Source organism: Abrus precatorius, unplaced genomic scaffold (assembly GCF_003935025.1).
Source record: "Abrus precatorius isolate BTA unplaced genomic scaffold, Abrus_2018 Scaffold7, whole genome shotgun sequence".
Taxonomy (NCBI): domain Eukaryota; kingdom Viridiplantae; phylum Streptophyta; class Magnoliopsida; order Fabales; family Fabaceae; genus Abrus; species Abrus precatorius.
The window spans coordinates 30,365,045-30,378,655 of record NW_020874417.1 but is presented as its reverse complement, the minus strand read 5'-3'; the positions used below and the strand labels follow the sequence as shown (position 1 = coordinate 30,378,655).

The window sequence follows — 13,611 nt, the reverse complement described above, 5'->3', positions numbered from 1 at the left end:
ACGTGGATGGGAATTGAAGAGAAATATTAAACTGTAGTCGATGATGGTGTCAATGTGAGGTGACCCCACAAGTGTGGAAAGGATTGTTAAGTTAACCAAACTTAGCACTCTAAATTGTGTACTGAACTTGGCTAACTCAACTTCACCCTTCTCATCATGTTCATGTTCATGTTCATGTTTTGACTCAATCTCAGTGTTGCAATTGCAATTTGAAAAAGAGAATCTTAGGATTCTTTGAGTGATCAGAAAGAGCAAGACACGAAATGCGGTCTATTCCTTTGGGAACCTCTGTATCTCCAACTCCTATAAACACTTCAAAGATATCATCTTTTAATATTAATTTTAGGAAACCAAGCACTTTCCCATATTGGCCTTCACCTCCTTCTCACCAATTCTCTCTCTTTTCTCTCTTTCAATCAGGTACCTTTCTTTTTCTTCATTTTTTGCATAGTTTGGTTGTTTCGAAACTTAGTTAGATGGCTGGAGTAGTTGAATTTGCTGTATTAGCACATCTGTGCCAAACAATGGGTTTGTTATTGGATGAAATTCGAATTTTGTGGAAGCCGATGATGTCTGAGAATTTTTAAAACGTGCTCAACTAAGACAAAAATATGGGGAAAATGAAGGATAGATTATTGGTGGAGAATTAAACTAGACGGTTTTCAATGAGTGTTGGGGGAGGCATAAATTTGTATAGATGAAATTTTTAAATAATGTGTAATGCCATTAAAGCCATTTTCCACATCAGAAAATGGTAATGCCACTCCCCAAAATTATTTGGAATCACACATAGTTCTATTTCCTTCAATTATATTCAGACATCAATGAGGAGCATCATATATAAGCATGGTTAAACTCACTATCCAAGTTTCCATTTTCAGTACTAAGGATTTTGACTTCATCCAATGCAAAAGCATAGTCTTTTGGCCTGGTTTTATTCATGGAAACCAACAAGTCAATTGGTGGTTTGGTTATATGGGATGGTAGAATATTTCCTACTTATTGTTGTGTATTTGTGAGATGTTAACTTTGCTAGGAACTAAGGTATGGTGTTTGGATATAGGATTATGCAGAGCCAGCCAAGTTGTTGATTTGTTCCCAACCGTGTCTCCTGAAATAATTGTTCGGGAGGCGAGGTTAGAGGATTGTTGGGAAGTGGCAGAGACTCATTGCAGTTCCTTCTTCCCTGAATATTCCTTTCCACTAGATTTTGTGCTGAGGATGGACAGATTGGTGGGCATGTTAGCAGGATTCTCTCTACCAAATGGTTGCAATAGAATCTGTTTGGTTGCTGTTGTTGGCAGCTCACTTGGTGAAACTCTCTTACTTGGAAGTGAAGATTTCAAGATTGGTGGTTTTGATGGGAAATTCAACCTCAACAAGGGATATGTGGCTGGTATATTAACAGTAGATACCGTTGCAGATTTTCTACCTAGGAAGGGGCCATTGCGACAGAGAAGGTGAGTTGAAGCTTGTTTCTGGACCTTGGGAATTATTGAGGATTTATGTCTTTATGACATAAATCTGACACAAACCTTTTGATTATTCAGATTTTTGAAATTTTGGTTTTTAACCGAGTTTAATGATATCATGTAATTCATATAGCTGACCTAACCTAATAGGATAAGGCTTGATTGTTGTTATTGTTGTTGTATGTCTTCATGCTTCATCATTTTCCTCAGGACTGTGGCTTCTAAATGATATTCTTCTTATTTTTCACTTTTGCAACTATCCTCCTCTTTTGTCAAACTTTATATAGCTAGTCCCTGGATAAAAAAGGAGGAGGATTGTATGAGAAAATATATGTGCCAATATGTCTATATTGATTGTTATACCAGACATAAGAACTGATATATAGAAGATGTCCTGCACCAACTAAATGATAACGTTTTCTGAGATTATGTTCTGTTAAATCATACAGACCCTTAATACATCCAGCTTACCCTGTTTTAAGTTTCAAAACTACTAATAAATAGCCATGATATATATGCCCGCACAGTATAAAACTTGTCTGTCATTTGTATTGTTTGTTAAAATAACTGGTTACACGTTCTTTCATATCGCACTGACAGTTTCTTATTGGTAATTGTAACCTTTCGCTTGTTTAAAATTGAAGTTTAGATCTCTCGAGATTGATCACTATGTTAAGAGTGGACTTGCCTTTAAAGTTTAAACTGAATGTGCCAAAAATCTTTTGTGCTTTATTAGAATCTTATATGAAAACTTTTGAAGCTTTCATTACCCTTCAAACGGTTAGTTTATAATGTTTCTAATTCTGTACATGGCCATGTTGGATTATGATATTCTTAGTTTACATTTCACTTTAATGGTGAATTCTTGCTGATGGCCGTTAATTTTTTAATAAATACTGTAGGACCGGCATTGCATACATATCAAATGTGGCCGTTAGGGAAAAGTTTAGACGGAAGGGAATAGCAAAACAATTGGTAGCAAAGGCAGAATCACAGGCCAGAAGTTGGGGCTGTCGTGCTATTGCATTACACTGTGATTTGAAAAACCCTGTGGCCACAAAGTTATACCAAGGTCGAGGTTTCAAATGTATCAAGGTTCCAGAAGGAGCCAACTGGCCTCAACCAAAGACTTCATCGGACGTAGAGTTCAACTTCATGATGAAGCTTCTCAACTCAGCGGCTTCAAAATCTAATTAGATAATTTAGAGTAGGGATATTTATGTTCTGAAACATAATATATTTAAGAAAACATGCACGAGGAGGTAGGAGAGGACCGTCCATTATTGAATTGTGCACATGAAAAAAAATCAATGATTTAGAGGAAAAATCAGAACATTTTGGATTGCTCCTGTAGCAAACATTTGTAAATTGGCATTCTTTTGCATCTGAGTGCATCTAGACAAAATAGCTACGTTGGAGTTAGAATTTCCGGACCCCACTAAAAAGAAAGAAATAAAAGAAAACACCCCGTCAAGGTGGAGATTTTTTTTTCTGCTGTTTACGCATTGAAATTTAATAGCGGAAGGCTTGTTAAGATAGGAAATCAAGAGATGATTGATTCTTTCCCCAAATGGGAAAGACCACATCCTGTTAGTGAGACTATTGAGCCAAAACGCATATCAGAAAAAAGTCTAATATTCAATGCAAAGCACAACAAAATAACACCATATATACTGTTCTCAAAATGAAATAACATTGCAATTCTACCCTAAAATCATATTTATAATCAACAACGGACCAGACTCCTGACACCCATATAAGGGGTTATTCAGGTTCCCTAAACCTTCAATTCACCCTCTTTTGCTGCTGATGCGCGTGTAGAGAATCTTTGTATGACAAAGACAACCAAACTTTATCTCATAAGGTCGGTTACATAGATTTCAAAAACTAAATTTTCAAAAATATAGTTATGAAAAAAAAAGAGAGGAGAAAGCATTTCCAGGACCCAACTCAATTTTCGTATGAAGCAACAACTCATGATGCTCCTACAAATTTTTTCAAGGCTGATGTATCTAAACTTGAAAACTCCTTCAAAGCTGCAAGCACAGCAATTCCAAGCTTCACAGCATCATCATTACTAGGTGCCTGCAGTAACAATTATATGTTCATTCTGAAATAGTTGAATTGTTCTAATGTTGCAAACAAACACCCAAATCTGTGAGGACCTTTACCTCAATGTTAAGGGGAAGTACAGGATCATGGAGGGATAATCTAAGAAGGAACCATCCACCATAGCCAGAAACTCGGACCTGGTTGAAGATTAGATCAGACAAGCAATAATTATATTAGAAATATAAACTCAGTAAACCAATCATTGCAGGGCAGAAATTTGCACAATGATCTCGAATTGTAGGCTATTGCGAATTTTAAATTACATTAATCATAACTTTATAATTTATCACTGAAAAATTTATGGTTTATGGTAATTAAGCAGGTTTACAATTTAGCAATAAGCAGGGAGAAACATACCCCTTCATAGTTCACAGGAGCCTTGTGCAGACTTGGTTCAGAAGCAATTGAGTTCTCCAATTGTTTCAGCACAGTTTCTCCATATTCCCGAAAAGATTTGAAAGATCTGTGATATGTCGTGAATTCATAACATTAATATGGATGCATGCAAACAGAGAACCTTTATACACTAACTTACCCTCTCTTAAGATCTGGATGGTTTTGGTCTATCTTTAATCTCAGCTCTACAGCAAAAGCTGGTTCCTGAAGTCCTTCTATTAGATCAGTCAAAACCTTGCTTCCACCACCCTTTCCAGAAGCTCTTGCAGAAGCAAGTTTATTTAAGATCTTGACCTGCACAATGAACAGCACATGTAGACCTGGGTAGTGGTTCTGATTATTAAAATTAATCTTGGGCCCCCACTAAGTTTATGCTTGTAGTTAGAGCAGTTTTTGAACCTAATATCAGAACCTCTTTGATCCAATATGATATATTCCCTCATTCTACAGCACAGTGCTATAGTCACATTCTAATACAGGGTAGTGTCAAGTAAAGGGCCATTTGGTGCAATATAGAGGTTGTCCATTTGAACTTTTAGTTTAACAGTTCTTTAACCCGTGAATTAATATACTAATGTCATGTGAATTGATTACTGGAGAACAAATAATTTGGTCATTATTTGCTTTACCCAATTTGATACAATGAAAAGCCTACCATTAGGTATGCACCATCATCAAGCCAATGATTCTCCTTGAGAGCTCCATGTCCACTGGTTTCAATTGCCAAATGTGACTCCTCGCCAATAGAATTCTGTCAGCAATATTGCTTCCATAAGTCAAATATTTAACTTATATTGGGAAAATATGAAAGTAAGAAAAAATATATCAAAAGAAAATACATGACGGACGCTAGGTATCTTATTGCACATAATTTCTTTTAGACTGCTGCCGTTTAGCAATTTAGCCAGGTACTACTACTAGGACCCATTCGGAATAAATTTAGCCAACATGTACATGGTTCAAATTTGAAATAATGGAACGATCAAGCATTCAGATGAAAGATATTTCTCAGTAACTAAACTGATGTATAATATACTGAATTATAGGCGAGCACTCATCATACCAAACGGATAGCTTCATCAATCACATTTTTGTAGCCTCTTCGGAACCGATGGTGTCTGCCACCTGAGAAAAATAACAGTAACAAGTTATTAACACTATTTCTGATTTCAAGTAATTTGAAATTCAAATTCAATAAAAGAAATTCTGATTTATGATGAACAGGAAGGTGGGACTAAATAACATGTCAGTTTAGATTCCTCCATACCAAGTTTCTTCTCAATAAATGTGGTAAGGCCATCAGAAGTCACACTGTCTGTGACAATCGTTGTTCCAGGATGCTAGGGAAAATGATAGAAGGAAAAGAATTAAGAGGAAGTATACATAGAAGTGTAAGGTTAAAAACAAGGCCTGAGACATAAAAAAATAAGAGCCTCACTTCCTCAAGAACAATAGCTGCCATCAAGGCAATCAAACGATTCCGGTTGAATTCACGGCCAGTGAAATCCACAGCAGCAGATCTATATAGAAGTGATTCATGCTCTAAAAATTTTAAGAACAGTATACACATCAGTGAAACCAAATAGTAAGAATATCCTTACCTGTCCACATCAGTATCAAAAATAATTCCAAGATCAGCTTTGTTATCAAGGACTGCTTGGGTTATAGCTTTCATTGCTGTCTTGTCCTCAGGATTTGGGATATGGTTTGGAAACAAACCTAACAAATAAACCATTGTTATGTCACTCAAAGTCCAAGTACCATACCCAGCTGAAGAAATCATTCCTCCAAGTAAGAGTTATTACCATCAGGCTCCAAAAATTGACTGCCAGTAGTTTTTGCACCCAGAGGCTCCAGAACCTTCGCCTGTTATTTACCAAAAAGCAATATCAAATATCAAGCTTGATGCAAGAGCAAAAAACCTTAACCAGATAAAATATTCTAGACTTCTGTATGATTTCAAATTTCATACAAAAATCTAAATACTTGACTGAAGGATAAGTGATGCAGCAGGGGTAATGAACCGGATAGCAGTTTTAAATGAATCAAAGTTAATATTCTTAAGTGTTAGTACCTTATGAAACTTCAATATGACAACAAAGTCAAGAGGTCAATAACTTCTAAATTCAATTCATTATTTTATGAATTATTAGTCTTTCCCAGTCTACACAGACGAGAAGTTTTACAAAAGTTCCTAAAGCACTATTATTAAAACTATTCAGAAAGTTTATTATTGTAATGCATAATATGAAAAAGTCACCATCAATAACTTGTTTAGCTTGTTTCATTTTTAAGATCCCTTACCAAAAACATGTACCTTAGATCCAGATCTAAATAGTAGAAAATATCATAAACCATTCCCAATAAATATATTTCATCTATAGGTTATCCATTCAAGATCAGTTTCACAGAGTGTTCACATGCTTGTCACTTTTGTTTTACAGAAAGTTCAAACACATTCGTGATAACTAAAATTTTCTTGTCTTATGGTAGGCAACAAAATTCAACTCTAAGCACAGATTTCTTTTTCCAAGATTTCTTGCGGAAAAAATAATTTGTAAGATTTCACATGAGATGATTCAGAAACCAAAATAAAACCAAATTATACTTATCATCATATATATCTGCCCATCTGTAGCTATTTAAGATAAAAAAATATATATCCAAAAGTCAGCTTTTACAGAAGAATTCTCATTAAGACAAATGATTACGAGTAATTATAAACGTAGAACAAAAGTTTCTTGCAATTAGATTTGTCATTTAAAAAAAAAATCAAGATTTTGCTCCTCTACTCGCTAGTATATTGATATAAAATCTTGGATTTGACTCCTCTAAAGTGAAGGGTGCACTTTGGAGGGTAAAGTGGATATTTATAACCACTGATTGGAAAATCAATGGAGTAGTACTAATAACTTCATAGTTGTTATACTTATGAGGGTATCTTATCATCATTCTAACTGTTGATTTTTCAATCAGCAGTTATACACTTTGCACTTTATCCTCAGTGCACTTTTCACTTTAGAAGAGTCAAATCCACAATCATTTCCTGCATACAGATGTTTTAATTTAAAAACCGTTGTACTAAAAGCTTTTAGAAAACAGTAAAAGTTGAAGAGATTAAAGGCAACTTACTGCAAAAAAACCTCCTGCTCCATTGCCTGCATCAACAACTATATGGAAACCCTCCAATGGCCTCTCTGTGAGTAAATAATACAATAAAAGTTAGCAAACAAGATTAAAACATTCAGGAATGATAAAAGGAAGAACTATAAATTCTTCAATAAAAAATAAATCATAAGAACATAACGTCTCTTAATCATAGTTGGATTATTCCTCCACTTCATTTAAAGAACTACCCATTAATTACGTTTCCAAACATATTGAGTATATATAAATACTTTGGCAAAGTTGTACCTATGTTTCCAGCTGCTTTGCGAACTGCTTTTACTAGATCAGATGTATACACAACCAAGTAATCAACTTTCTTAATAGATAATGCAGCTTTTCTCTCTGAATTTGTCAAACTTTCCGCTGTAAATTGATTGTATATGTCTGCAGCTCGCTCTAAGATATCTTTGATGTCAGCCTTCCCAAGCCCACCAGCATTTGTGAAAAATTTGAATCCATTCCTGTTGAAAGGCAGATGACTTGCTGTTCACATATGGGACATTTAATAATTAGTAGACAAATTAATACTCAAATTCATTTATCTCTGAAAACAATTTTATGAATTATAAAATCAAATTGAAACATACATAAATTGGGACGTTAACAAACAAGAAATAATACATGAATAACATACAATATAAAATGGCAAGAGAAAACCACTCAACCTAACAACTTAAGCTTTTTGGTAGAAATAGTTCCCTGACATTGTTCATGTAAGTGATTTTGTGTTTGATCTGCGCTGGCCACTTTCTACGTGATTCATTAAATTTTCAGCAAATAGGAGGTTGTGCTATCCACGATCTCCACAGATCAATCAAAAAGGGCTTTTGCATAAAAAGGAATGCAAAGAGACAAAAGCCAAAGTTTATGTATGCCTTATATGATGAAATTAAGAAAATATTTCCAACAACTATGATATTTTAAAAGTTAGAACAATGCCATTTAGCTAGAACTTTATAATGTACCTGTTATCATAATAGAGCCATCAACAGGACACAAAGTTGCATCATTTTTTGTAAGTGTGCTATTGAACATGGCTGGTGTTGATGCTAATCTAGAAACATATCAACAGTATTAATTCATTAGGCCATCAAAACATTTAGGATAATATTATGTATCCATGTTGAAATTTATCAAATGAAGTCATGCTTACTGAAACAGAGAACAAGGAAATAGTAAAATAGTCCCCTGAGCTAATCAAATGGCTATGCATAAAAGATCCAACCACAAGACAGAAACTTTGGCATCATCAATAATCCTATGATATGAAAATTACAGTGACCACTTAATAGTTACAGCTTAAAAACTAAAGCTGGTTTCCATTTCGAGGTGATTAGACAACGAAATAACCAATTAGTTGGGTAAAAACCAAGTTCAACAACAATCTAAAAGTACATTCAAAATAACCCAATATATTTGTACAATCACCCTGAATGTTTGCATAAACTTGCAATCAAGCATCATACTAATGGCAAGATTCTTACCAAATAAATCAACCAATAATTTTTGAAAGATCCAGGCTACTTTGTCAGAAAAATAATCAATCAAATCAATTTGATGTCAAGGGCAATAAGATTTACATATATACATACATATAACACACACACACACACACACATATATATATATGTGATACCTTATAAATCTAACTTCAAGAATAGAATCCCAAACCCAAACTAATGCAAATTTTCTTTTTCAATTTAGTTTTCCAGTTTCCCACTTCTCCCATATTTATAGACCATTTCCAGTTTTTTTTTTTTTTTTTTACTGTAGACTCATCTTTGTCCCCCAACCCCAACAACCAAGATAAAAAATTTCCAAGAGAAAAATAACAACTCATTTAACTTCCAAAAATAATAAACTGTGTTAGAGACTTAAAACCAATGTCTTTAAAAACACACCGGTCATGGAGCTGGTGAAGACAAATAATTGATACGAAAGAAACAATATCACCTACCCATACTGGACAACTTCTAGACCAGCACCAGCAAGACCTCGAGAAATTGCATTCTGGAATTTGACAAGTTGAAAACCAAATAGTCAGTTTTAAACAAAGTATGAAATAGAAACCAATTTAAAAGCATGTATGCTCTCATACTAGGAAGGTTTCAAAGAAAGATCTCTTTGCATAATCAAATTAAAAAATATGAAAAGCTTCAGCATTATGCAGAGTCTCCCAAGAAGGAAATTAAAAGTTAAAATTAAGTGTCGCACCTCTATGACTTTAAAAGACTGACAATACTCAACAGCAATATAAAGCAATAGGTTTTCATCTAAGCATTGTTCATTCCAACTTTCAGGCTATCAAAAAATATGCATATAATTGAGAGAATGGACTTCCATTTAGTTTCAAAACCATCATGAAACTTTAAACAATCAACAAACCTTTTATATGTTAAAGGTGGGCAGAAAAAAGCTTAACCAAATGATATAAGGAACAATCTAGACCTGTAATAATTTGGCTGATATTCGAGAATCATGGCCAATAGAAACTCTCAAATGCTGAGAAGCATCTGCTTTCTTTTTCTCCACTAACCATGCAGCAAAAGCAGCTCCTATTGCTTCAGCAACAGGTTCAGTGAGGTTAACTGGCTCTCCCTCAACACCATCCACAGCCACACCGCGTATGTCACTGTTTAAATTCATTTCATTTGTAACTTATACACAAGTCAGCATGCAGAATTATAAGACCTGATAAATGCAAGCCATCTAAATACAGAAGGACGATGGGATTCTGTAGCTGGAAGCTTTACTAAAAATAATCTCCACCAGATACAGTCATTATTAGTTTATTACATTGAAAATAAAAAAGATTATATTTCCATTATCAATGAATTATCTATGACATGGTTAATCTTAGTTTTGTGTTCAGGGGGAAAATTAATTCTTAATTAGATAGAATATGCTAAGTTTTATTTTTTCTTCTCTATAGTCTAAATGCTATCACACAGATTGTGTACAGCGATTAACAAAGTAATGAGAAGGAAAGAAGCAACTAGGAGTCTATTTCACATCCATGTCCACCTTGCTCCCGTTTTCACCTCTTTTTTTTCACTCAATCTGTCTCTTTCTCCACATATAAAACAGTGATGGGAACCAAGGAACAACTAATGGGCCAGAGGAGCACTTGATCCAAGAAGCACAAAGTCAGCCCAAAAAATGGATTGTTTATGTTAGAAAAAAAGAAAGAAAGAAGGAATTAGGAAAAGGAGAGGAATGAGCTGAGGTGGCTGAGATAGTTAGGGAGAGAGAGAGGGGGGGGGAGGGGGTTTAGAAGGCATGATGAGCCTGGGATTGGGGAATATTGTGATTTGGTTAAATTTTGCTGGCATGGAGAAGCTTTTGCTCTCTGTGAAGGAGCCTAGCTCTGGGGCATAAGAGGGTCTGTCCTCTTATTGCATTGTTTTCTGTTTTTATCCTTTAATTCCAAGAAGTTCCCCATTAAATCTTTTCTGGTTGCTGTTTCTTTTCTGTTATTGCATCTGTGTTTGGTTTCTGGTTTGTAACACAGAGACACACCATCCTTTGACCAAAATAAGTTATGGAAAGTCACAAGGCACAAGTAAATTTCTATTGAGATGAAGATTTCCAATCATGGTAAAATAAGACAAACAAAGGGGGAGAGGGGAGAGGGGAGAAATAGTCCACTGAAGAAGTATTTTCTTAGCAATATAAACTTGTCAGCTAGGTCTTGACCTGCCATTTTGAAGCCTTAGAAAATCCATTGTGTCCAGATATGGCACGGCGGTAGCAGATGCAGAGGCTGCAACAAAACAAGTCCAAATGGAAGGTACAAACATCCATTAGAAAATGTAGTAGTTAAAAACTGCCAAAAGGAAAGAATAATACTCAAAAAAAAAATGCATGCCCGTATACAGATACTGATATATTAGTACATAACATACTGTTCATGTATAAAGCTTGAAAAGGAAGTGAACTAGTTTAAAAGTGTTTAAAATGAGTTTTTTCACTTGATATTAACCTGTACAATGAGAGTCTAGAACAGACCATTGCAGTGAAAATATCTCTGGATAACAAAATCATTCTGAGGTTTGAATAAAGTGCGCAATTGCATGGAAGGGGTAGTCCATGACAACTTCCCTAGCGGAGAGCGAAGGAAGTTGCGCAAATAAGGGGCAAAATAGTCCCTTCGACCCTCTCTATTCTGTTGGTAGTAGCAGCGTGACACAAAAACATTTTGGACAATCTTCCCTGATGTTGCTGCATATAAACATTTACACTTTTATCAGATTCATAATTAAAATCCCTTTCTCTCATTTCCTACCGATTCATTTTCCATCAATGCTATCTTTGCGGTCATCACGCGACCGACATTGTTACTCTAGCTCTATCAGTTGAAGCATAGAGCACGGGAATTTCACGAAAGTTGCAGCAACGCAGAGCAGTTTCGATTTCAATTATAACTCAATTTAAATTAATTTAACGGAGTTTTCAAATTCAAGAGCGATTAATTAATGTCTGAAAGTGTTGGTAACAAAACAATGAGAGTATGTAATTGAAGACATGAAAAGAAACGGTGAAAGGAGTGGAATAAGAATTCACCTGCCATGTGATGTATCGCAGAGAGCTTCAATGGCCGCGACGGAGAAATAGAGAGAAGTGTGTGTGCGGAACCTCACTCGTGTGTTTGTCTGTAAGCTTCTACTGTCACACTTTCACCAACCTCAATCTTATAACTACCCTTCCACGTGTCACTCCCACGTCGCTGTTCTACTACATTAATATTCCATGGCTTTTTTCCGTCTGCTTCAAGGTGCCCTACACGATCATAAGATAAATATCATCAAAATTTTAAAATAAAAAAATCGTCCTCCACTTTTATTTTGCATTATAAAATTGTTTTTTTTTTTTTTATTTTACGGGTAAGTGTTTTCTATTTCCTAAACAACCATTCAATAAAAAAAATATTTATTTGTTGTGCATCAATTTTATGAAAGAGTAGGCTTACTTACCTTTTACTTTAAATAATTAATATTTATTTTTTATGACTTATTTTCTATATCACATGTTAAGCTGAAATATCTCTTAATTGATCATTAGTTTGATGGTATTAAATAATATTTTAAAGTATATAATAATATTTTTATTTTTATTTATTTGATAAGTTTTTGTTTTGAGACTTCTATGATGGGTCTGGTCTTCCTTCTATTGCGCTTGATGGGTCTCATTTTCCATTGTGATGGGTCTCATTTATTTATTTAACTTGTTGTGGAACATGGCCCGTTTTTCCTGGCTGCTGCATCGGTGAAGATTATAATTCATTTTTGGGAGGGTCATTGTGAAAATTAGATTTGAAAGTTAGCCAAAAAAAGTTAGCGGGCCTAAACTTGGGCTAGGGGCCTGCTATTGATCTTGTGCCCCTTTGTTTTTGCTTTGTTTTTCAGACTACACGCACTACCTACAAAAAAGCACCCAGTTAAAGGTTTTGGATTAATCATGGATCTTTCTCTCCGGTCAACACAATCATGGATTAAAAAAAAAACAATGGGAAAAAATAGAAACAAAAAAAGAGTTATAACTGTAAGACTGTAGAACTTCAAAGCGAATATTTATCTTTCGTTGTTGCTAATTGTACAATCTTCCCTAAATATAAAGGGCTTAGTCCATGGTATACTTAGCATTAGAGTCATATAATCATATATTTAAGGAAATTTATTTGATTTAGATAGGCATTATGATTTCTTTTATTTTAAAAAATATATCATTTTATTGCAAATAATTTTTGTAAAGTGTGACAATAATTTTATCTGCCCATTATTGATGATGTAATTTTAAACTATGAATTTAAAAAGCATGTATTACTATGAACTTCCCAAGTCTGCGTATAAGTCACTGCATGAAGCCAGTCGGATTAATAGAAGTTCTTCATATGAGTGATGTTCACAGTGCAATCACTGAAGAAATTGCTTAGGGACAGTCAACTCCATAGACAGATGACAACCAAGAGCAAATTAAATCACGATCACATCCATGTTTGAAAATGGTGTTTTTGACTTTTAATTTTGGGGCACCAACTTTGACTCAACCAATGTGAACAACTTGTTCATTTCGACGTTACATGTCTACAGTATGAATTTTTTAAACAGTTGTAAATGTGTATATACATGAAGCAGATACAGAACCAATAGAGGTTGACAATTGACAATTCCCAATCCCCATGTGGGAAATCTGATATCTTTAGTTGACTTATGAAGATGTCCTTGAAACCTCTTGGGATCTGTGATTGATCCTAAAAAATAACATGGCAGGGTTAGCCAACTAATTCCAGACCTTATAATAAACCAGCATTAACATTCACATGCAAACCTTACAATTTCATATTAAAGTATTAAACAAGTGCACATAATCTTTGTCCAACACAAAAACACAGCTTGTGCCGATGTTGGGGGCATGAAATGGTTGAACTTAGCTGTGTTTCTTGACCTTTGTACATCTTTGTTTG

At 34.7% G+C, this 13,611-nt stretch overlaps 2 protein-coding genes across 5 annotated transcripts; one reads left to right on the top strand and one right to left on the bottom strand.

Moving 5' to 3' along the window:
• Positions 1-57: 57 nt before the first annotated feature.
• On the top strand, positions 58-2,719 carry LOC113871159. The gene is made up of 3 exons (XM_027508018.1): positions 58-420; positions 1,064-1,460; positions 2,375-2,719. Exons 1-3 carry the CDS (start codon positions 264-266, stop codon positions 2,667-2,669), a joined length of 849 nt encoding a protein of 282 aa, XP_027363819.1. The 5' UTR covers positions 58-263; the 3' UTR covers positions 2,670-2,719.
• On the bottom strand, positions 459-11,876 carry LOC113871158 (phosphomannomutase/phosphoglucomutase). 4 transcript variants are annotated; one of them, XM_027508015.1, is made up of 19 exons: positions 11,712-11,876; positions 11,131-11,369; positions 10,845-10,911; positions 9,597-9,780; positions 9,106-9,158; positions 8,114-8,202; positions 7,395-7,631; positions 7,113-7,177; positions 5,786-5,846; positions 5,582-5,699; positions 5,419-5,500; positions 5,248-5,320; positions 5,044-5,105; positions 4,636-4,731; positions 4,120-4,274; positions 3,942-4,047; positions 3,644-3,721; positions 3,423-3,557; positions 459-1,766 (listed from the first exon to the last, which is right to left on the bottom strand). In XM_027508015.1, the coding sequence occupies exons 3-18, from the start codon at positions 10,871-10,873 to the stop codon at positions 3,447-3,449; spliced, it is 1,599 nt and encodes a 532-aa protein (XP_027363816.1). In that variant the 5' UTR covers positions 10,874-10,911; positions 11,131-11,369; positions 11,712-11,876; the 3' UTR covers positions 459-1,766; positions 3,423-3,446. The 4 variants fall into 4 exon arrangements, with proteins under 4 accessions (XP_027363816.1, XP_027363814.1, XP_027363817.1 ...); XM_027508013.1 differs by lacking the exon at positions 459-1,766 and having other exon boundaries at positions 2,815-3,557; positions 11,157-11,369; XM_027508014.1 differs by lacking the exon at positions 459-1,766 and having other exon boundaries at positions 3,095-3,557.
• Between the last annotated feature and the right edge of the window lie 1,735 nt (positions 11,877-13,611).

Bases quoted from the DNA above. Each gene is read 5' to 3' on its own strand.
- LOC113871159 (XM_027508018.1), top strand. From the start codon at position 264: ATGCGGTCTATTCCTTTGGGAACCTCTGTATCTCCAACTCCTATAAAC. The intron at 421-1,063 runs GTACCTTTCTTT...GTTTGGATATAG, and splicing joins CTTTTCTCTCTTTCAATCAG to GATTATGCAGAGCCAGCCAA. The intron at 1,461-2,374 runs GTGAGTTGAAGC...TAAATACTGTAG, and splicing joins GGGCCATTGCGACAGAGAAG to GACCGGCATTGCATACATAT.
- LOC113871158 (XM_027508013.1), bottom strand. The intron at 10,912-11,156 runs GTCTGTTCTAGA...GTTTTGTTGCAG, and splicing joins GAGATATTTTCACTGCAATG to CCTCTGCATCTGCTACCGCC. The intron at 8,203-9,105 runs GTAGGTGATATT...ATATGTTTCTAG, and splicing joins CTAGAAGTTGTCCAGTATGG to ATTAGCATCAACACCAGCCA.